The sequence below is a fragment of the Zophobas morio genome, unplaced genomic scaffold, assembly GCF_036711695.1.
Source record: "Zophobas morio isolate AGI-343-1 ecotype UQ-CSIRO unplaced genomic scaffold, CSIRO_AGI_Zmor_V1 ptg000006l, whole genome shotgun sequence".
Taxonomy (NCBI): Eukaryota; Metazoa; Arthropoda; class Insecta; order Coleoptera; family Tenebrionidae; genus Zophobas; species Zophobas morio.
Window position 1 is genome coordinate 5,189,657 of NW_026972111.1, and position 23,502 is coordinate 5,213,158.

Here is a 23,502-nt window from a genome sequence, read left to right on the forward strand (position 1 = left end):
CTTTCGAGTTGTTGTACAAAAAACAATTTTAGAATTTAGAACAAAGATCCTATTTTAAGTGATGTAGTTATAAAGGATCACAATTGCTGCCCAATAATTTACTATTCCTTTCGTTATCTACTGTGAATTATTTATAAAATCAAGCTGTCAACATCTTTCTTCCGAAGTTAGTTCAGACACACTTCCTAAAATTTAGGCGCGCAAAATTCAAATAGTGATCAGGTAAGGATAGCTTCATTGTAATCCCTCCATGCACGAGAGAGATGTGTGACAGGAGGATGTCGTCACAGGCTGTCCTAGGGAAAGAACACGCCATGGTGGTATCTATTTATTATATGATCTAAGGAGGCAAGTTTAAAAAAAAAATCTACCTGAGGCGCTGGGATAGACGACTACCGGACGTGGGTCATAAAAGCGTCGTAAGCCGATAATGCAGAAAATGATAATTTATGACAGGCGGCCCACAACATACCTTCAGCACAGAATAATCATTTCTCGTATTCTTTTGACATATTAATTTTAATATTCGAGATAATTATTATATTATTCAAACACAATTTAGACACTGTAGAGCAAACAAGGCTTATCAAGCCCGTCTATTAGTTTATTCGCCTATAAATGTATTATTAATACCGTTTTCAAATTACACCAAAATTGAAAAATCGAAAACTTAATAATTGAAAAATTGAAACATTTTAAACGAAAAAAATCGGTACACCAAAAAATTGAAAAATCTATAAATCGAGAAATTGAACAATCTAAAAATCGAAGAATTGGAAAACCAAAAAACCTAAACCGAGAACTTGAAAAATCGAATAAAATCGAGAAATCAAAACATCAAGGAAAACAATAAAATTAACGGAAAATCTAGAACTTAAAAATTGAAAAATTAAAATACCTATCGAAAAATTGAAAAACAGAGAAATCGAAACATCAAAAAATTAGTCTAAAGAGTTTAGACAGTACTTCCCTCGCTGTCGGAAACTTGACGACTGCATGCCTATTGTGTTTTTTTTCTCATTACATTTTTGTAGTGGGAATTTAAAAAAAAATTGCGATGACGTCATCAACATTTTTGCAAGGACACGTATATCAGTTGGGATAGATGTAGTGTAATACTAAGAATAAAATTATTATATTCTCAAATTTTCGGGAAAATGAATTCGGTCGTTTTGAATACTGATTTGTAATAATCAATAAAATAACGAAACAATTTACTCACGTATACGTATCAGAGGCAACTGAAAATCGTGTATGTATAAACATTCTTAATTTAAGATGACAGGCGTAACAGCATACGTGAGAGTCAAACAGAGAAACTGTAAACAAAACGACCATCGGTTTTATTGCTTCGACTTCCGCTTATTATATAAAACATTGGGTTTTATTTTAATTCTTGACGGTGAAATTCACAATTGGTTGATTATAAACATGTTTATTTCACATTCGCGGAACCAAGTGAGCGCATAAAACAAATGCAGGTCTGTAATGTTAAAGTCGATGTAAATAAGCGTGCTACCCTTATGTTTCAACCGAGTTTTTCCTTTAACAAATTTTGTGTCTACCAAATTGGGTTGGTTGGGGTGTAATACTAATAATAAGTGTTGCCTTTAATTTAATCAATAAAATAAATTGACTTCATTAATTTTTTTGAACCACCTCTTAAGAAAATCTAAAAAATATGAATGGAATGATAAATCACAAGTACAAACTCATCATATTTTTTGCATTTTAGATAGGATTTATTCAGCAAAATTTAAGGGTGACGTCATCAATTTTTTTAGGAGGGATGAACAAATACATTTTGAACAAAAGTTTACCATGCTTATAATAACTTTAAAATATTCCCAAGATTTCAAAGCAATCGGTTTTCTAATTCCTGATTAAATCGATAAAATAAATTCACGTCTTCATTAATTTTTTTGAGTCACCCTGCATATGCAAATCCAAAAATATGATTGGAATGATAAATCACAAGTACAGACTCATCATATTTTGTTACATTTTAGATACGATTTATTCGGCAAACTTTTGAGCTGACGTCATCAGTTTTTTGTAGAAGATAACCAAATATATTTTGACTAAAAATTTATTATGCTCTTTATAACCTTAAAACATCTGCAAGATTTCAAAGCATTCGGTTTTGTAGTTCCTGATTAAATCAATAAAATAAATTTGCGCATTCATTAATTTTTTTGAGTCACCCTGTATATGCAAATCGAAAAAATTTGAATGGAATGATAAATCACAAGAAGAGACTCACCATATTTTGTACATTTTAGATAGGATTTTTTCAGCAAAATTTTGTGGTGACATCATAAATTTTTTAGGGGGGACGACCAAATACGTTTTGATCAAAAATTTACCATGCTTATGATAATTTTAAAATATCTTCAAAATTTCGAAGCATTCGGTTTTGTAGTTCCTGAGTAAATCAGTAAAATAAATTTACGCTTTCATTTATTTTCTTGAATCACCCTGTATATGCAAATCCAAAAAATATGAATGGAGTGATAGATCACAAGTACAGATTGATCATATTTTGTACATTTTAGATATGATTTGTTCGGCAAATTTTCGAGCTGACGTCATCAAGTTTTTGGAGGGGATAAGCAAATATATTTTGACTAAACATTTATTATGCTCTTTATAACCTTAAAACATCTGCAAGATATCAGAGCATTCCGTCTTGTAGTTCCTGATTAAATCAATAAAATATATTTACGCATTCATTAATTTTTTTGAGTCACTCTGTATATGCAAATCCAAAAAATATGAATGGAGTGATAAATGACAAGTACAGGCTCATCATATTTTGTACATTTTAGATATGATTTATTCGGCAAACTTTCGAGCTGACGTCATCAAGTTTTTGGAGGGGATAAGCAAATATTTTTTGACTAAAGATTTATGATGCTCTTTATAGCCTTAAAACATCTACAACATTTCAAAGCATTCTGGTTAGCAGATTAAAAATTAAATTTCAAAATGTTGTTTTATAATTTTCATTTTTTTTTCAAAAATCTGGACGTTTCGGGTGAAAAGTCGATTCAGAGTTGTAAACTACATGTGTAGGACTATGTTATTTTATACAATTGAAAACCCATTTACTATGTACAATTTTGAAGTGACGTCATCGCATTAGTGGTGGGGATGATTAGACAAATTTTGGTTAGCGTTTTACCATCTACATGATATTCCTAATATAAGTACAAAATTTCACAACAATCGGTCCAGTACTTTCGGAGATTATCTGTCTAATAAAAATCCGGGACAACAGACGGACAGACGGACAGACGGACGGACAGACGGGCGGACAGACGGACAGACAGACGGAAATGGGAGATCTATTTCTTCGTCTTCTAGGGGTCATGAAAGATCGAGAAAACGTAAAAGTAGAGAGTCGGCCGACGGACTCGATTACAATACTTCCTTTGCTTACGCTCGGGAAGTAAAAATGGAAAAATTGAACAACCGGAACATTGCAAAAGCTCAGAACTGAAATACTGAAAAACTGAAAAATGGAAGGAAAATTGAAAAATCGAAAAAGTGAAAAAATCCAAAACTGAAACATTGAAAAATCCAGAAATCGAAAAATTGAAAAATCAAGAAATAGAGAAATGGGAAAATCAAAAAATCAGTTAATCGAAAAATTGAAAAATCGAAAAATTTAGAAACGTCAAAAATTGAAAACTAAAAAATAAAAAAATTTAAAAATCGTAAAACTGAAATATCGTAAAGTTAATAAATTGAAAAACTGAAAATTTTTGAAAAAAAAAATGGTATCAAAAACTAAAAATTCATTCCCAGTAAGTTGATAAATAGGAAAATTTAAAAAACAAAAATTTTAAAAATCCAAGAATTGAACAACAAAAAAAATCTAAGCCTGAAAATTGAAAAATCGGAAAAGTAAAAAAATCGACACATCGAAAAATTCGGAAATCAAACATCGAAAAGTCGAAGAATCGAAAGATTGCAAAATTTCAAAACTGAAATATCCAAAAATTGAGAATGTAAGAGATTGAAAAACTGAAAAATCAAAAAATCAAAAAAGTGAAGTCAAAAAATCGAAAAATTGAAAAATAGAAATGTTGAAGAACTGAAAATCGAAAAATCAAAACTCAAAAAATCGAAAAAATAAAATACTCAAAAATCTAAAATTTAGAAACCGAAAATCGAAAAATCGAGAACTCAAATCTCCTAAATTTAAAAAATCAAAAAATTCAAAAATCAGATAATTGAAAATCGACACATTGAAAAGCTGGAAAATCGAAAAACCGAGATATCGAAAATTCGAAAGATCGAGAAATCGAGAAGTCGAAAACTTAAAAATTGAAAAATGAAAAAAGAACGAGAAATCGAAATCGTGAAGTCAAAAAATCGAAAAGTTGAGAAATCGAAATAGGCCAAAATCGAAAAATCTGAAAGCGGAAAATAAAAAATGAAAAAATGGAAACACTGAGAAAGCGAAATAGGTCAAAATAAAAAATCGAAAATTTATAAATCGAAAAAGTCATAAATCGAGAAAGTGAACAACCAAAATATCGAAATATCCAAATCTAGATTTATCGGGAAATAAAAAAAAAAAATTTAACAAAACGAAATATTGTAAACAGAAAGTCTAAAACGGAAGGTCGAAAAATCGAAAGATTAACAAATCAAAACATCTGAAAAATTCGTAAAGTTGAAAAATTGAAATCTCGAAGAAGTGAAATAAAAATCCAGAAATCGAAAAATCTTAAATTTTAAAAATTTAAAATTCAAAAATAGCAAAATTGAAAAATCGGAAAAGTAAAAAAATCGACACATCGAAAAATTCGGAAATCAAACATCGAAAGTCGAAGAATCGAAAGATTGCAAAATTTCAAAACTGAAATATCAACAAATTGAAAAATCATGGAACTGAAAAATCGAAAACTCGAGACAGTGAGAAATCTAAAAACCTAAAACTTTAAAAACTGAAAAATTAAAATATCGAAAAATTTAAAAACCGAGAAAACACAATATCAAAAATTTGAAAAATTGAAGAAACGAAATATTGCAAAATTCCAAAGCTGAAATATTGAAAAACCTAAAAATGGAAGGAAAATTAAAGAATCGAAACAGTGAAAAAATCCCAAACTGAAATACTGAAACATTGAAAAATTGAGAAATGGAAAAATGGGAAAATCAAAAAAATTGGTCTAAAGAGTTTAGACAGTACTTCCTTCACTATCGGAAACGTGACGACTGCATGCCTATTATGTTTTTTTTTACATTAGATATCAAAGCATTCGGTTTTGTAGTTCCTGATTAAATCAATAAAATAAATTTGCGCATTCATTAAATTTTTTGAGTCACCCTGTATATCCGAATCCAAAAAATACGACTGGAATGATAAATTACAAGAAGAGACTCATCATATTTTATACAATTTAGGTAGGATTTATTCAGCAAAATTTTGAGGTGACGTCATCAATTTTTTCGAGGGGATAAGTAAATATATTGTGATTAAAACGGTCTTGGTTTAATAACAAAAAAATATTGTTCGTCTATAAAACAAGCTCGTCTTAGACAAAGTATTCGTAAAAAATATGTCGTAAAAAAATTTACGTATGCTGGTTCCAACTGCGATTATGGTTTAAATATTTTTTAGAAAATCCTGTCATGGATGTAGAAACATTTGTGACAGCCAAAGAGGTTTTTTTGGGAAAATTATCTTTGAATTTAGACCAAATTGAAATAGACACTAGGCAACAGGCACATTTGGGCAAAAGAAAGAGAAATTAGGGTTACGGTTTCAAATTTTGGACGTATTTACAAACTTAGACCGACTACAGCAATAGCTAAAACTGTGGAGTCTCTGTACTACAGTACATTTAGAGGTAACAGTCATCCATACTATGGACAGCAAATTGAGGAAAAAGCTGTCAAGTGTTTTGAAATAAATAAAAATATAAAAACTGAACGGTGTGGCTTGTTTATTTCAAAACAATTTCCTTACTTAGCTGCTAGTCCAGACAGGGTTCTAGAGGATAGGAGTGCATTAGTCGAAATTAAATGCCCTTCAAAATCGCAAGATTTGTCTTCCGAAGAAGCGGTTAGAAAAAAAATAATCAAATTTTGTACATTGACAGACAGAGAATTGAAACTAAAAAAAGAATCATGATTACTACTTTCAAGTCCAGGGACAAATGCTTGTTACGGGTATTTCACAAGTTTATTTTGTTGTATGGACACCCAAAGAATAAATATAGTAAAAATTTATAAAGACGAAGAAATATATGTAAAAAGATGGCAGATGAACTTGGCAGATTTTGCTTTGGCGCTTTATTGTCCGAAATAATTGATTCAAGAAGAAAGAGGAACCTGCCTTTGCGAGAGATTTTTTTAAAATAAATAAAATTTGTTTCAATTTTTTATGTACTTTAATAATTTATTAGGAGTACATTTTTCATCACCAAGACTTGCATATCTTTATTATAAATATATTTTGAAAATGATCTCTCGGCAAATGAAAACATATACGAGCACTTTTTTCGAGTAAACAATGAAGGGAGAAGTTACTGAGCGTAGGGTTTTTTTAAAACACCTCCTTTCTGGGATAAGTAGTAGATACACTTAGCTACTTATACGTGTTAAACAAAAGCTGTATTTTATGTATTTTTTATTATTATTATAAATATGTTTATTAGTTTTATTAATTAAGAAAGCAAAATATGTATTAACAATAATATTACAATGAATTTTTAGTAATCATGTGTATTGAATTCAGGATCCTGAGTGGAGTAAAAATATTATAATTCCCCAGTTTTAATTCGGTTTTATGATAGTACCTCATTGCGTAAAAGTTAATTTCTTTAACAATAGATTACTACGGCCGGTCCTGGCGGCTTGTTATAAAACTGAGTTCCTTGTCATAAATTAGAAAAATCAGCCGAGAACTCTAACAATCAGCTTATGGTAAAGCAAGCGATAAGGGTTTTACCTGGAAAGTCGCTTCCGTAAATTTTAGTGGTGCTCCTATCGGCAAAGTACTGAACTAACTGCTCAAATTCTGTCGAATTGATACCCATTTTTTTCAATAATTGTTAGTTTTTGTTAAAAACTCTGCTAACCAATAGATCATTAATTTTCCTCTGATATTTCTGTTAAAATTATTCGACGTATTTTGCATTAATTTGTGGTAAATTTTGATTTTAATAAACACATTATTATTTAAACAAATTGTACCACTAACAAACATTTAATGACTCTGCGCCCTGTAAAAAGTAATGTTTTATCCATGTGCGAATTTTCAAGCGATTCTATGATGGTTATGACTCAAAAAACTTGAAAAGAAAACATACAATGGTGCTTTTTTTACGATATTTCTCAGCCATATTTTTTTAGTTGATTGAACTGGTCTCTGCGCTCTAGAATATGAAAAAAGCTGCAGTTTGATGTATGATACATCTATATTAATATCATTTTTTCATACAAAAAACCAAAAAAATGTTATACCTCGTCTAGCGAGTCCCCTTAATATACTTTTTTTTTTCACTAGTAGAAACCATAAGACAATAAATTGAAAAAATAAACGTTACATTTTTTGACGCAACATGATTTTGCTTTGATTTCTAATCAAACTTAATCTAAATCTTCGACACAAAGAAAACCGTTTACACTTGTCACTGAGTTAATCATTTTATCTACCATGCGTATATTCAAGTAATGTTAGTAGCACACATTTATTCATTTTTTAAGAAATAATCACATCAAGTATTTCGTACATAACCTCAATCTTCTTTTTGAACTTTGCTACCTCTAAATAAGTCGACATTTGCATGCTTTATGGCCGCTAGTGAAAAAAACACAATTTTAGGTTATTTGTACTTGTTGTATTGGTACTAAAACAAGTTTGCCATCACTGTAAAATTTCTACACTATAAACATCCAACTAAAAGATAAATTGGGTAAATAAAGCTCCACCTCAAGTGAAAATAAAAGAAAACGCACGCATCACCCACACAACCCACTTCTGGTATCAAAACCCATCCGTCGCCTTATAATGATCATTATCACACGTGGTATACGCGTGCCCTTCGTCCAGCAAAAAGTCCAAGGTGGCTCTGCAACAACCAAAACTTAACACTCCCCGCGACCCAAAAACCCAAACCCTACCTAACTTCCCTCGCTTGCGCGGAATCAAACTGCGCCAAAATCTCGCTCTTCGCCATCCCCATATAATTCGTCGTGTTCTTCAACAGCGACATGATCTTAGCCTGGATGGGTTTAAGCCCATGTGGATTCTCCTGCGGCGTGTTGATTTTAATATCGCCGAAGCTCATGGTGCCGTTGGTCGCAGCCGCGTGATTAACCGGTTGAGTGGCTGGAAGCCCACCTGTGGCTAACTTCTCTGCGTACACTTTGGCGTGGATTATCTGCAGGCGATGGTGGGTTACGACGTTCAAATCATCGATTGGGATGATTTTTAGGATCATGATCATTTTGGAGCCGTCTTGGGTGCGGATGGAGCCGAAAACTCGGACATAGCAGTTTTCTTTGACTGGGGGGAGGGCGCTGATCGAGTCCTAGGGGTTTGAACGTAGTACCTGATCAAGGTTTGCGAAAATTGCACTTACGCCGTCGGTTTCGAGCCACAAGATCGCTTGGATTGAGCCGCTTTGGTCCTCGATGAGGCACGTGGCTTTGGTGGATTGGACGTCGAAGTTTCGAAGGACGCCTATGATGTCCACCTTAAAAGTGGAGCGGTTTTATTTACTTAATTAGTGGCACGTATGATCCAGTCTTATAGTAGTAGCATTGTTTAAGTATATTATAGTTGGACAACCTAATACAAATTTTACTTCGCCTAAATAGTGAGCTTTAGGACAAGGAATCCAGGGGGCGTGGGACAAATTTTTCGTCAACGCGCATTTTCACTACAGTGAGCCAATGTATTAGGTTTATTTTACTCTACATCAGATGGCGCCATCAAACATTAGCAAAGGCAAACACCCTTCACACTGCTCTTATACGAGGAGTTATCCATAAATCCATAATTAACATTGTTCCGTAAACAGTAATGTGTATAAACATATATGTACAAAATATGAAAATATACTTGACATAAAAAATATGAAGCAACGCGTTGTAACGTGATACGAAAGAATTGAATTTAAATGGATTTGACGCCTATTTTTATTTGACTATATCTGAAGACTGACAGAAACTTTCCAAGGGTTTTTAAACTGGTGTAATTGTTTAGTTTTACAAGATTAAAGTAAAACAAGATTTTAAGTAAAATTTAGATTCGTGGTGTTACAAAAATATTAACACAAAATGAAAATATATGTTCAAAGTAAATAACAGAATGACATAAACTTTAAACATTACAAATAATTACAAGAGAGAAAAAAACGCATTAAGAACTTAACAGGCATGTTTGTAATATCGAGTTGTTAAAGGCTGCTTTGAAGACTGTTTGTTTCTATGAAAAACAATTGCTGTTATCGGACATTTTGGTAGATTTTGTTCCAAAAATACGAGATAACTAATTGTTTCTTGAACTAGTTTCCGTAACTTCTAAAATTTAAAAAGGATACGCCGTTCTGCTGTAATAAAATCTAGAATAAGGTCAAAATCACACTAATATTACATCTGATTTTGTTAACCACATGAATATAATTTACATTAAAATAAGTTACAGACATTGTTTGAAATGTTTATTATAGTTCGAAAACAAGATAAAATAAATAAATAAATATCCGTATCGAGTTTTCACCTTAGACGTCAAGATTTTTGGAAAAAAAAATCAACATTTTCCAATTTATAATGTTATTTAAATTTTAAAAAGTAGAATAGTCCTGCCCTGTGCTTTTACCAGAAAAGGTCTTTTCAGGTAGGTATCGGTGAGCGGGTTTAAGACATCCGGTTGTGACGGCCTATTGAATTATAATGGGAGTCAAATTGGTGTGAAGTCATAAACGCCAAATATGTTTGAGGATAGTATACCTAAATACGCTATTGGGATTTTTCGGCTTGTCGATTTCTCGATTTTTCAACTTTAAATGTCTCACTTGTTCAATATTTCAATTTTGGGCTTTTCCGATTCCTCCATTCTTTAAATTTTCTATTTCTCGATTTTTTAATTTTTCGATTTCTCGATCTTTGGATGTTTCAATGATATGATTTCTCAATTTTTGTCCTCTTCAATTTTACGGTTTTTAAATATTTCGATTTTTCAATTTTTCAAATTTTCACGTTTCTAAATTTTCAGTTTGCCGATTGCTAAAGTATTTTTTTTATTTGTCTATTTCTGGATTTCCTAAAGTTTCGATTTTTCACATCTTCAATTCTTCAATTTTTCGATTTTTTAATTTTGCTTTTTTAATTTTCGATTTCTCAATTTTCCAATTTTTTAATTTCTCAATTTTTTGAATATTTCTTTCAGTTATGAGATTTTTCAATATTTCAGTTTTTCGACTTTTCGATTTTTGAATTGATGGATTTTTTTGATTTCTCGCTTTTTTCATTTTTGGATTTTCAATTTATTGTAAACTTTAGATTTTTCAATTTTGCGACTGTTTAATGCTTCGATTTCTCAATTTTTAAACTTTTCGATGTTTTAATGTTTCATTTTTTAGAATTCTAGGTTTTCGATATCTCGAGTTTTCAGTTCTTCTATATTTTAATTTTTCGATTATTCCATTTTTTAATTTCTCAATTTATCCAATTCAGATGTTTCATTGTTTTGATTGTCCAATTTCTCAATTTTTCAATTTTTCAAATTGAATTGGATTTCTCGATTCTTCAATTTTGCGATATTTTAATTATTCATTGTTTTAAATTTTAGTTTTTTCGATTTCTCGATTTTTTGACTTTTCAGTTCTTCAGTATTTAAATTTTTCAATTTTTCAAATTTTTGCGTTAAATTTTCAGTTTTCTGATTTCTCAATTAATCTATTTTTGATTTTCCCACTTCTCAAAGTTTCGATTTTTCAGTTCTTCAATTCTTCGATTTTTGACTTCGCTTTATTGGTTTGTCGATCTCTCAATTTTTGGATATTTCTTTCAGTTTTGATATTTTTCAATACTTCGATTCCTTCATTTTTCGACTTCTAGATTTTTCAATTTTTTATTTTTGGATTTTCAGTTTTTTGTTTTTTATTTCAATTTCTCAATTTTTCAACTTTTTCATATTTTAATTTTTAAATTTCTAGATTTTTCGGTTTCTCGAGCTTCCAGTTCTATATTTTAATTTTTTAAATTTCCGAATGTTTAAATTTTTTGAGATCTCAATTCATTGAGATTCGGATGTTTCGATGTTTTGATTATTCAATCTCTCGCTTTATCAATTTTTCCATATTTAAGTTTTCGATTTTTCGATTTTGGCCTATTTCGGTTTCTCAATTTTTTGATTTTTCGACTTCTCGATTTTTCGACTCCTCGATTTTTTTGTCTTTTGATTTTTACAATGTTTCGATGTTTCGATTTTTGATTTATCCGATTTTTCAATTGTCCGATTTTTTAAATTCTCGACTTCTCGATTCGTTGATTTTTCAGTTTTTCGATTATTAAATTTTAGATTTTTATTTATTTATTTATTTTTATTTTTTGATGTTTGGATTTCTCCATTTTTCAGTTTTAGGATATTTTAACTTTTCAATGTTTTAAATTTTAGATTTTTCGATTTTTCAGTTCTTCAATATTTTTTTATTTTTAAAATTTTGACGTTTCTGAATTTTTAGTTTTCGGATTTCTCAATTAATCTATTATTTTTCAGTTCTTCAGTTCTTCAATTTTTCGATTATTCAGGTTTTTGATTTTTCAATTTTTCGATTTTTTAAGTTTGCGATTTTTAGACTCTGCTTTTTTGACTTTTCTGTTTCTCAATTTTTTAATTTCCTAATTTTTTGATATTTCGTTCAATTTTGTGATTTTTCAGTTTTTCGATTTCTCAATACCCCCTTTCGTAAGGTACCGCCACTTCATAGTGAAGCGAGTGAGATGTAAAATATATATTCATTCTTTTCTACATGGGAAAGTGATTGTCCGTACAGGTTGTCCAACTATAATATACTTAAACAATGGTAGTAGTATGAAATTTATTTCTGCGTCACAACCGCTAAGCCACGCCTCCTTTTGCTTTTAAACCAATCATATAATAAAAAATCCGAAGACAAAAAAAACAACTCAAAACATTTATTAAATAAACTGAACAAATAAATGTCAATGCGCACATTTTTCTTTTTACTTTGACTTCGCCTCATTCATCTGATAATTTATAGATCTACACAGCTGTATACTTTGCGTTGACGCTATAAAAACGTTAACCCAAAACAGAGGATAGTTTTTCGGAATAATCGCCATAGAATAGCGTGACCACACAAGCCCAGTGAACAACAAAGCCAAGCACTGGGCTTGACTTATACTTCCAGCGGGACGCATCATATCACCGATCCCTGCAAGCACTAAACCCCACTTGAACATAGGCGCCCAGAAAAAAATTGTCTTGGGGCCCGCCGGATGTCGCCATAGGGGCTGCAAGCGCTCAGGAACAACAGTGTCAAGAACAGACATAGTTTTGTGGTAGATTTTCGACATTGTGCCAATTTAAGCGAACGGAACAGTGACAGCGAGTCAAATTTGACAACTGCAGACAGAGTGTGACTTACCATCTGCACTGGCATTCCATACAATGTGAATTCTTCATCCGAACACTCAGTTATGTATGATATAAAAACGGGGACTACACTCTGGACGCGTCGAACTTGCTGCAATCAAGTTATTAGTTGGATTTACTAACCCTGGAAGCGTTACCTCTCGTTTTTTGGTGGCTGAGCCCCCGCCGCCCTCGCCGTCGTTGACAAAACCCCCATTGACGCTCATATCTACGAAAAAAACGATTTATTCGAATAAAGTGAGAAAAATTCAACGCACCAAAAGTATTCCACATTTTTGTTGTTATTTTTGAAAGTGATACACAGAAACAAAGTTTTTGGTTAGTGTACTTGTTGCAAACGGCGGGAATTTCTGACAAGCTCACACATGTCAACGATGTCAGCTGTCATTCTCGGCTAGGGACTTTTAGCTTAACGTTCGTGTCAATTTGCGAGCGCATAGTTTTCCGTAAAACACAATCATTTCGTCTAATAATAATAAATCAAAATTTTCAATTTATCTATTTTGGTTCCGCTAAAGACATCGTTGAAGATTTTTAAACTTAATTATGTAACAAAGACACCAGTCGCAGATGGCGCCACTATTTGTTTATTTACACTAGAACTGTCAATTCTGTCATATTATTTATTTATTTATTTCTTTTTTAAATTATATGGAACAGCCGGAGCAGCCTCCCCAACCTCCCTCAGCTGAGGTCCCCCAAGTCGAAGTGACGGTTCGAGATGCTCTCCACTCTTTGACTGCCGTCAATCAAGATCTGTTTCTCCTGGACTACGGTAATGTTATCATTCAAAGGCGCTACCAAAGCCTTAAAACTGTTCGCCTGCTGGGGGGCGGTCTCGGCGGCGGCGATTTATGTCAAGCCATTTGTGTGGGACGAGGCATGCTTACAGCGGCTATTCTCGGTAATTAGAGGCAACTGGAGTTTAACTCGAACTCAAAGACTGGTTTCCAGGGGAAGACAGCGTCCCCAGTTCGCGCGATATCTTACGGACTATCAAGGAGTTGAACGAAGGAGACAACTGTGGCGTTTTTGTGATAGTACAAGCGGGTCCTGATTTGTTTAACTTCGGGCTTGCGGTGGAGAGAGCTAACGCTGACTGCCGGTCAAGGGTTAAATTGCTGTCGATCGACGACTATAAGGGCGACGACGAGAAGGTGCGGTACTCGTGTGGGTTTATTCTCTTGGCGAAAGTATTAGGGGCTATGGCCGAACTAGGGTTTTTTTTTGATGAAATATACAACTGCTATGAAAACATTGTGGAAAAAATTGTAACTGTACCTTTACATTATGAGCATGTAGAGGTGGGACTTCTAAAGAGGCAGAGTGTAGTGTTGACACAAGATTTCGTGAAACGGTTTCAGACAATCATTGATAAAAAGAGTCAGTTTAATTTGAGTTTACACCCGTCTGTTCCCACAGTGATTCTCATAAACACTTCTAGGGCTTTAAGTCGGTTGGCTGAGCTCGGGTTAGTCAAACAAGTAATCGAGAAACTGAAAGAGTGGGGGGTATCCATAATTCGGTTATATTACGGCAGTTTTATCACAATGACTTTGAGAACAGCTTATTTGACAGTCATGAAAATATTTGATATGAAGATCATTGAGTACCTGGACGCACAGTCAGATGCATCTGGTTTGATTAATAATTTTTCTAAAGCATACTTACAATTTTTTGTTTGTAAGGTTGGCACCAAGTTTGTCAGTTCCTTCCAGAGATCACATTCCAACGTGAAGAAAACCCAGGTTTATTACAAAAATCTGGTAAGCAAGAAATTTTTAAAGGTGCAAAATTAGGCCAGACCCAAAGCAAAATCTGTGCCAAAGCTATAGAATTCGGTTGTGAAGCTCTGATGTCCTGTGAGCGCCAGTTAAACACCATAGATCAAGAAAAAAGCCGGGGTGATTTTTTTTTTTTTTTTGGCTACTTTCACTGATTATTAAAACTTAGGGAATATGGGTAGCCGATTGAGAAATATGGCCGAACATGTGCAAAAACGGTTAATCAATAGCAAACTTTCCGTTGATTGCCCCTACGCCCTATTCAAAAAATTAGGCGTAATGGCGGAGTCGGCAATAGGCGGCGCTATGGGCTCAATTTATGGGGTACTGTTTGAAACTGCTGCCAACGTTTTCGGGGATTTACCTGAAGAGGAAGTCGTGACGCCGTTTGTATGGGCGAGAGTGTATTCGATTGCAGCCAATGCCGTTCAACAGTTATACCAGTAGTAACATTGAAGTGGCACATTTCTTTAAAATTATTCATTTTAGGTACTCCACCGAAAGAGACGATGTAAACATGTTCTATCCTATTAGATGTGCAGAACAAGTCATTAGTAAAGAAATGGCGAAAGGACAACATTATCTACAAGCCTTTGGGTTGGGTGTGAGTGTGGCTGAAGAAGCAGCTATAAGAACGAAGTTACCGTTGTGTAAATATCCAGACGTGGGGGCACACGCTGTGGGAATTTGGATGAGGGCAGTTTTTGAGGCGGTGAAACTTACAAGTATGCCGGATGGATGTGATTACTTATAAAACTTTTGAATAAAAGAAATGGCTGCAGTGGTGACTTTCATTTCTTTCTGTATTTAACAGCATTCCATAAATCGTGGTTATTAAAAGCTTGAGTTAATCAGAAGTAAATCTGAATTTGTAGAGTGTGTTCGCAAAGATGGAAACAAAAAGCGCCTTACTTTATGGTCATACAATAGAACGCACCTTGCGGATCTACGCCCAAAATAAAAACGATTCAACACCACAACAAATACGAATCAGGCTTTGTGGTCACGTGACTCCCTCATTGCTTACGATTGGTTACTAACCCACTGACATTCCTACCATTGTTTTTGTTTACTAAATTTGGAGGTTATAAAGTAGACGCCGACGTTTTGGCAAAATATCACCAAAGCTAACCCCCTTTAACAAGTTATAAGGACTGGAATTGGTCAAACATCACAAACGTAAATATGGGGGGCAAATTCGAGTCCCTCCGCATCGAATACCAGGTATTTCCCAAACATAACCTCACATATCTGTTCATTATTTCGCACATTTCAGGATGTCTTACGCAAGTCTTTCAAAACCAAAAGCGCGGAAACAATCGAGACCAAAGCTAAACAGTTTACGAAAACCGCCGCCGACCTCAAAGCCCCCTTGGATCAGGCGTTCCGAGACATGCTGCTTGAGCTCCTCGAGCAAGAAGTTAACGTCGCGGTGTTGCGCGAATTCGTCGATTTTAGCGTTTTGTGCTGCAGAAAAGACCTCAGCAACCCCACGATGCCTGTGGTACTCCTGTCTGATATTTTCGACGCGCTGACTTTGGATGCGTGTCAGGAGATGTTTCTCTATGTTGAAAATAACGTGGAAGTGTGGAAGGAGAACTTGTTTTTCAGTTGTTGCAAAAACAACTTGTTGAGGTTGTGCAACGATTTGCTGAGGAGATTGTCCCGGTCTACCGCGACGGTCTTCTGCGGGCGGATTTTGCTCTTCTTGGCTAAATTTTTCCCGTTTTCGGAACGGTCAGGTTTGAATATTGTGAGCGAGTTTAATTTGGAGAATACGACGGAGTACGGGACGGATTCGAGTCAGGATACTGTGGGGGATATTGAAGGGGAAGAGAAGAAAAATGCTGTGATTGATTTTACGTTTTATTGTAAGTTCTGGTCACTGCAGGACTTCTTCCGGAATCCGAATCAGTTGTATAGTAAAGTGCAGTGGAAGTTGTTTTGTACTGTAATGACTTCAATCTTGGAAATATCATTTTCTCATTGGTTGGTTGTAGTATGCGACGAGCGTCCTAAACACGTTCCAGGGTCTCAAACTTGAACACGTTGAAAATGGGAGCTATTGTAACGAAAGTACGAATAAAATGTACTTTTCCAAGTACTTAACCAGCCAGAAATTGCTGGATTTGCAACTATACGACGTCAACTTCCGAAGATCAGTTTTGCTTCAGTTCCTCATTTTGTTCCAGTATTTGTCTTCTTCAGTCAAATTTAAATCGTAAGTATCGTTCAAACCATCAACATCGTTTCTACTTTTCGTTGTAGCGACAGTTTCGAACTCAAATCTGACCAAAAAGAATGGATCCAAAACAGCACTGACAAAGTATACAGCCTTCTGCGCGAAACGCCCCCTGACGGTAAAAGATTTGCGGAAATAGCTTCCAATATTTTAAGTCGGGAAGAATACTGGAACGCCTGGAAAAACGATGGTTGTCCCGAGCTGAAAAAGTCGGTCGTGGCTTTAGAAAGCCCCGATAAACGTAAAACCGACGACCGCCCCCTGTTGGGCGACATAATCAAAGACGCTTCCAGCCAGGATAAATTTTACATGGGAAACCCCGAACTGACGAAGTTGTGGAACTTGTGTCCAGACAACCTAGAGGCTTGTAAAGGCAAAGAACGAGACTTCCTTCCGACTTTGGAAGATTATTTCGCCGACGCTATAGCACAAATGGAAGCACCCACTCCAGTCAAAGATGAAGACAACTTGCTCAAAGACGGCAACTATGGGTGGAGGGCTTTGCGGTTACTCGCCAAACGCAGCCCCCATTTCTTCATCTACAGTTCTGTGAACAATGATCCATTGTCTTCGTATTTAGAAGTGATGATTAAAAAAATCGCACACGATAAACCAGGTCGGAGTCAGGAAAATTCACAAGAGGTGCAACAAGCGGATGTTGAGGAGGAAAATTTGTTTAAAGACACACAAGTGGATGAGGGGGCAGAAGATATCAAACCATCGGAAGGGGAAGAATTCATGGATGAGAAAAGTACAAGGGTCGACTATAAAATTACCCCGGCTCAGCTACAATTATTTAGTGAGCAAGTGGCCCCCAATTGGAAACAGTTGGCCAATAAGTTGGGTTTTAAAACCGACGAAATTCAATTTTTCACGCAGGAGAACGTCAAAGAGGTGGATCAAGCTAAGAATATGTTGCAGTTGTGGTTCGACGATGATGAAGACGCCACTCTGGATAATTTTCTGTACATTTTAGAAGGACTAGAGATGGAGGCGGCGGCGGAACTTGTTAGAAATGAAATAAATTCAATGGATACATGATTTTTTGTTTTATTGTAGCGGTTACTTTGTTTTTCCTGGTTGTTTGCAATAGAAACAATCCTTCAGTAAAACTAAAATGGGAAACCTACTGATTATTCTAAGTGACTTACCAGCAGGAACACCAGTTATCCACATTAATGTTCACGTTGGCAGCTTTGACAGATCGTGCAAATTCTCTTGCGAAACCCATTTGTTGCAAAAATCACAGAATTTGTACTCTTCTTTCGCCGGTAGCACGATTTTACTGTAACTTTGAGGTTAGATTACCATCATCGTGGACACTCGTCTCACCTCGGATCCACATTCGTGAAAATTCGGACCGGCGAGCCGAATTTTCGCCATTTTTTGCACGTTGACGCCATCTTGAAACCACGGATAATTGTCATAATCGGCTTTGTAGCCCAACATAACGACATTAGGGAGGCTATTCAAAATTTGGGGCTCCATGAAGTATGAAAAGACCCAAAATATCGGCAAGTCTGTCTTGGTTTGGTTTATTTGTTTATATTTATCAGTGATTTGGTCGATGGTGTAGACAAGGAGCTCTACGCGATCTGCAAATCGGGGGTAGAGCAATTGTGACGGGCTTGGGAGATTTTCAAAATTAACTTTTGTTAATTTAGTATTTAACTGTAAAACTCTTGTCGTGGACCTTGTGCCCGATATATAGTGAAAATATTATTTATTTGTTCGTAGGCTGGTTCGTGATGATGGTAACACATTCTAGTGACTGGACAAAGGGACTACTTCAAGTATATGCATTTTGCTCAAATGAACAATTATATTTAATTTAGAAATGAGTATGTACAAAAGAAATTTAGTCATATGAGAAAAATTTGGAATAACAATAAACTGTAGTGTAGTTTAATATGCGAATATAATTAACAGAAAATGAACTTCAGTATTAAAACATTTTTAAATAAATTCAAGAAAACCTTATAACTTTGAAACTAAATCTTTGAAAGCATAATAAAACAAACATTTAAAAAAAATCTAAAACAAAAATATAACAAAACTTAAAATTGGTACCATAACTCAAAATTTGGTAACAACTCAAACATTTGGTAAGGAACATTATAGTAGTTGCGTGGTCAGCGTTCATCAAACAATATAACTGTTTAACTAATAATTTCAATGCAAATTAATCTTTAAAAATAGATATAAATCTCAAAACGTTATCCAATCAAGAATACAAAGGGCGATTTATCATCAAATTTAAACTGAACTTTAAAAATATTAATAAAAACAAAACTTTGAACTTTTTATGAAATCGTGCACATTTTTGGAGATATTAACACTTACCCCCTTGTGTCACAACACAAACACACACTAAACAGGCAACTGGCTAGAGGACTCTGGTCTTTTTTGGATCTTTCGATCTTTAATAAGTAAAGACCCCTCCAAAGGAGTTGTTTTCGCAAAATTGTTTACTAGTTACTAGTTTATTTGGGGAGTCGTAAAAGCATTTGTGTGTCCACCAAATTAGGCTTAATTAACTGTCATATGAAGATTTTTAGTGGCAAAATGTGCTTTTTGTTAAAATTAACAAATTTAAACCATGAAATTATAAAACTGGACAAAGACATCGTGTCCAGCCAAACGGCGCCAATATTTAACTGTGAAATTATAAACCTTGATTAGAATGGTGTGAAATCATAAAATCCAAGTTTCACAAGGACAACCTTGATTTTTACGACAATGACGATTGTTCTGATTCATACCAACATCTCCAAAAATAAGTAAATTTATCGCCCGTTACACAGTAAAGCGACATCGCCACTAAAATTATAAAATGAGGAAGTGTAGTGATGTGAAAGTGCGTCGAGTACGTATTAAAATATTCGTTTATTCCGAATAAAAATTAATACAAAATAAACGAACTAAAGTATAAGAACACAACATCTTTTGGAATATGTAAATGAAATTAAAAAAAGTAAGTATATCAACAAAAATTAAAAAAAAGTGTAAACATCCGGAAAGGAAACAAAAAACGGTACTTTTATAACGAACTGTTTAATTATTAACGTTTCCCTCTATTCCAAATCCCGTTTTTTTGAACCTGGGATCGAAAAACGTAGGGGAAAAGTGCCTAAAATGATCCCCTCAGGTCAAATGATCCCCATCAATTGTAAGAAAATTTGTGGCTCCATCTACCAAACATAACTGTCATTTGATTAAGCGCTCTGTAATTAGTAGAGAGCGGATTTCTGTCGGGCTAGACAAGGCCAAACTCGGTACGGCTCGTACGGGATGGGAATTCATTGCAGTTACGGGCTACACTTCGTTTATTTGAGAATAGAATACCGCTGCTTCGTTGCACTCTGCTGTTAATTCCAATTCTCATATACTTAGCCGTTTGATTAATAAATCGTTAATTGTATTTATGGAATAAGTAATGTTTAAATTCAGTGATTATCTATCACCCGCTACTGAGTCCCGACGATCCAGCGCGTCCCCACCTATATCGTGACGTAGCCCGACAGAAATCCGCTGTCTAGTAATTAGTACCTTCTGAAAGTTTGATGGCGTTCTGTGTATTCTGCACAGTTTTGTGCCAAAATATGTAAAATAAGCACCTCTGATCTATGGTAAGATATATTTTAAAAGTCCATTACTTCCATTTGAAAGGTCTTATAGCGGTGGTAGTTGTTTTGACAGAATTAGATACATTTCAGTCGTAGGTTAGTTATGATCTTTTTACCGCATGTAAAAATTGAAGGTTAGTTTACAATTTTTGAATGCGGATATGCTACCTAAGGCGAAATGATCCCTTTTTCTTGAGGCAAAATGATCCCGGATCATTGGGCGGGGCTAGTACCTGCTAAGATAAGACTGATTTTTGCAAATCATATACCCTCTAAGAAAAGAGAGGGTGAGTGGGCAGGGCTAGTACCTGCTAAGATAAGACTGATTTTTGCAGATAACATATCCTCTAACCCCGCCCACCTACTCTTTATTTTCTTTGAGGGAATACCATTTGCCAATATCAGTTTTATCTTAGCAAGTACTAACCCCACCCACCCGCCCGTTATTTTCTTAGAATGTATGTTATTTGCCAATATCAGCCTTATCTTGCCAAGCACTAGCTCGGCCCATCCGCCCTTTATCTTGTTAGAGGGCTAGTACCTGATAAGATAAGACTGATTTTCGCAAATGACATATCCTCCAAGAAAAGAGAGGGTGGGTGGGCGGGGCTACTACCTGCTAAGATAAGACTGATTTTTGCAGATGACATATCCTCTAACCCCGCCCACCCACCCTTTAGTTTCTTCGAGGGAATACCATTTGCCAATACCAGTTTTATCTTAGCAGTTACTAGCCCCACCCATCTACTACCTGCTAAAATAAAACTGATTTTCGCAAATGAAATACCCTCTAAGAGAGGAGAGGGAGAGTGGGTGGAGCTAGTACCTCTTAAGACGGGGAAATTTAAATAATTTAAAAGAATTTTAGGGATTTTCCTGTTCTATTTTTGGGAAATCCTCAGTCTTAAGAGGTACTAATCCCAGTCACCCGCCGTCACTTTTCTTAAAGGGTATCTCATTTGCCAAAATCAGTTTTATATTAGCAAGTATTAGCCCCACCCACCCACCCTCTCTTTTCTTAGAGGGTATATCATTTGCCAAATTCAGTTTTATCTTAGCAGTTAGTAGACCCGCCCACCCGCCCTCTCTTTTCTTAAAGGCTATATCATTTGCCAAATTCAGTCTTATCTTAGCACTTACTAACCCCACCCACCCACCCTCTTTTTTCTTAGAGTGTATGTCATTTGCCAAATTCAGTTTTATCTTAGCAGTTACTAGTCCCCCCCACCCACCCTCTCTTTGCTTAGAGGGTATATCATTTGCCAAATTCAGTCTTATCCTAGCAGTTACTAGCCCCACCCACCCACCCTCTCTTTTCTTAGAGGGTATATCATTTGCCAAATTCAGTTTTATCTTAGCAGGTAGTAGGCCCGCCCACCCGCCCTCTCTTTTCTTGGAGGGTATCCCATTTGGCAAAATTAGTCTTGTCTTAGCACGTACTGATGACTAAAGTATTGTCTCAAACTCTTCCAGAAATTATACACCCCGTATTTTCGCTGCTTTTCAAACTTTATTTGTTTATTTTTTTTTAAGAATTTATTTTTTTGTTAATTTTTGAAATAAAATATTTATCAGTTATGTCATGATTTGATTTTTCTTGTTGATGCTGTCCCCTTATGGTCAAAATTCAAAGGGATCATTATGCCCATGCCGAGGGATCATTTTACCTATGGGGATGCCTAAAATGATCCTTTTGTAAGGTCCTGGAAAAACGTTAATAACTTTTTTTATAATTATCGAATCACCAATTGGCTTATACTGTTACCTAGATAAAAATCAATGTTCTTACAAATAATGCTACAGATTTACATGAATAATAATAATATAGTATTTTTTAAAGAATTTCTCCCTTAGGGGGATCATTTTAGGCACCTTTCCCCTACTTTTTGCAAGAATTTTGTTTGTTTCTAGTGAAACCAGACGTCTGATGGAAACGGGTTCCAAGAGTTTCTTTTGTAACCATGTGCCGACTTCTGTACTACTGGGTTTCAAATTCTTCAAACTGAATTGTAAACCACGCACAAGTGGTACTACCGAGGCATTGTCACATATTTTTCTCGCGAAAGTTCCGTCGTCATTAGCTCTAGCGGTTTTAAAATCGGAATACAGTCTGTTATTATACCCCATTCAGAAACATGTAACATGTTAACTTCTAATAGCCTTTTTAGCATAATTAGAATGTAATTCCATCTTGTATTCACCACCTTGTGGTGACCGAATTTGAATCAACATTTTCGCGCTGAAATTAATTAACAACGGCACGAAATCACATTTGAATAATTTGAATTTGAGAAAAAAGAAATTCAAATCAAAAATCGTTAAACATAGGCAACCAGGTGCACGGCAACGCTTGTTGGATAGTTGGACAGTTAGTGGCGCTAGGGGATTTTAGTTAGAAGGTTGGTTGGTACACAGAGGGCAGCATGCCGAAGCGTCAGTCTGGATGTGTTTTTGTGAGTGTAATCACGTGGTAAGGTAGTTTTGGTTAGTTTAGTTGGTTTGGTAATTAATAAAAGAGAGGAAGACTTTGTTTAATGACAATCAATCGTAACTCCGATGACGACGCAGTTTACCCCCAACACGTGTAGCTAATCTTTGCGGTCTTTTAATCGAAAAAGTGCGGACTTTCGTTCACCGCGAACCACGTGATGTAGATTTGTTTTGTTGTTTGTAAATTCATCAATCAAGTTAGTTTTTCTTAATCGTCAGCTAGTGCTAACACAATTTAACAATCAGGATTATTTAAATAAACCACTTGCTAGAAGATTTCATGACATTCACTTAGTCAGGATAACAACGTTGTTGTTTAATTACAAATAAGTTTCTGGATGCTTATACGTAAGTGTTACATTATAACACTTCATAATTCTTCACACAAGATTGTTAATAGTTCATTTACGGCAGTTAAACTAACTAATTCATACCGCGAACTGACGGGGGGGTTAAAATAATTTCTTCCCTTAGGCGGTTATCATCGTTATTAGCGTCCTATCGTGGTTACATCACCGAGACGCTTTTTCCTCGCAACGTTAAAATTTACATCATCGAGGCGTTTCCTCGCAACGATGACTGAATATTTTTGTGTTTATTTATTATGTGTTTTGTTGGGGTAACCAGTTCGCGGTATTTTAATAGCTATTAAGACAACTAGTGTTTTATAGACAGTTTAAAAATCAAGATCGTAGTTAAAATCCGAGCGACCGA

At 34.8% G+C, this 23,502-nt stretch overlaps 3 protein-coding genes across 3 annotated transcripts; 2 read left to right on the forward strand and 1 right to left on the reverse strand.

Annotated features, from left to right (window-relative positions):
• Window positions 1-7,837: 7,837 nt before the first annotated feature.
• Window positions 7,838-13,050, reverse strand: LOC135123396 (replication protein A 32 kDa subunit-B-like). Its single transcript, XM_064048002.1, has 6 exons — window positions 12,904-13,050; window positions 12,784-12,854; window positions 12,639-12,737; window positions 8,604-8,717; window positions 8,143-8,552; window positions 7,838-8,090 (listed from the first exon to the last, which is right to left on the reverse strand). Exons 1-6 carry the CDS (start codon window positions 12,917-12,919, stop codon window positions 8,006-8,008), a joined length of 795 nt encoding a protein of 264 aa, XP_063904072.1. The 5' UTR covers window positions 12,920-13,050; the 3' UTR covers window positions 7,838-8,005.
• Window positions 13,051-13,098: 48 nt separating this feature from the next.
• On the forward strand, window positions 13,099-15,211 carry LOC135123395 (uncharacterized). Its single transcript, XM_064048001.1, has 5 exons — window positions 13,099-13,550; window positions 13,601-14,284; window positions 14,335-14,550; window positions 14,600-14,864; window positions 14,920-15,211. Exons 1-5 carry the CDS (start codon window positions 13,298-13,300, stop codon window positions 15,182-15,184), a joined length of 1,683 nt encoding a protein of 560 aa, XP_063904071.1. The 5' UTR covers window positions 13,099-13,297; the 3' UTR covers window positions 15,185-15,211.
• A 136-nt stretch (window positions 15,212-15,347) lies between these two features.
• Window positions 15,348-17,713, forward strand: LOC135123394 (THO complex subunit 1-like). The gene is made up of 4 exons (XM_064048000.1): window positions 15,348-15,654; window positions 15,707-16,381; window positions 16,431-16,651; window positions 16,699-17,713. Exons 1-4 carry the CDS (start codon window positions 15,616-15,618, stop codon window positions 17,711-17,713), a joined length of 1,950 nt encoding a protein of 649 aa, XP_063904070.1. The 5' UTR covers window positions 15,348-15,615.
• Window positions 17,714-23,502: the final 5,789 nt, after the last annotated feature.

Excerpts from the sequence above, each read along its gene's own strand:
- LOC135123394 (XM_064048000.1), top strand. The coding sequence starts at position 15,616 with ATGGGGGGCAAATTCGAGTCCCTCCGCATCGAATACCAG. Across the intron at positions 15,655-15,706 it reads CCCTCCGCATCGAATACCAG|GATGTCTTACGCAAGTCTTT; the intron begins GTATTTCCCAAA and ends CGCACATTTCAG. Across the intron at positions 16,652-16,698 it reads TCTTCAGTCAAATTTAAATC|CGACAGTTTCGAACTCAAAT; the intron begins GTAAGTATCGTT and ends TTTTCGTTGTAG.
- LOC135123395 (XM_064048001.1), top strand. The coding sequence starts at position 13,298 with ATGGAACAGCCGGAGCAGCCTCCCCAACCTCCCTCAGCTGAGGTCCCC. Across the intron at positions 13,551-13,600 it reads GCTTACAGCGGCTATTCTCG|GGGAAGACAGCGTCCCCAGT; the intron begins GTAATTAGAGGC and ends ACTGGTTTCCAG. Across the intron at positions 14,865-14,919 it reads GCAGCCAATGCCGTTCAACA|GTACTCCACCGAAAGAGACG; the intron begins GTTATACCAGTA and ends TATTCATTTTAG.
- LOC135123396 (XM_064048002.1), bottom strand. Across the intron at positions 12,738-12,783 it reads CAGCCACCAAAAAACGAGAG|CAAGTTCGACGCGTCCAGAG; the intron begins GTAACGCTTCCA and ends ACTTGATTGCAG. Across the intron at positions 8,091-8,142 it reads GCGCAAGCGAGGGAAGTTAG|AGCCACCTTGGACTTTTTGC; the intron begins GTAGGGTTTGGG and ends TGGTTGTTGCAG.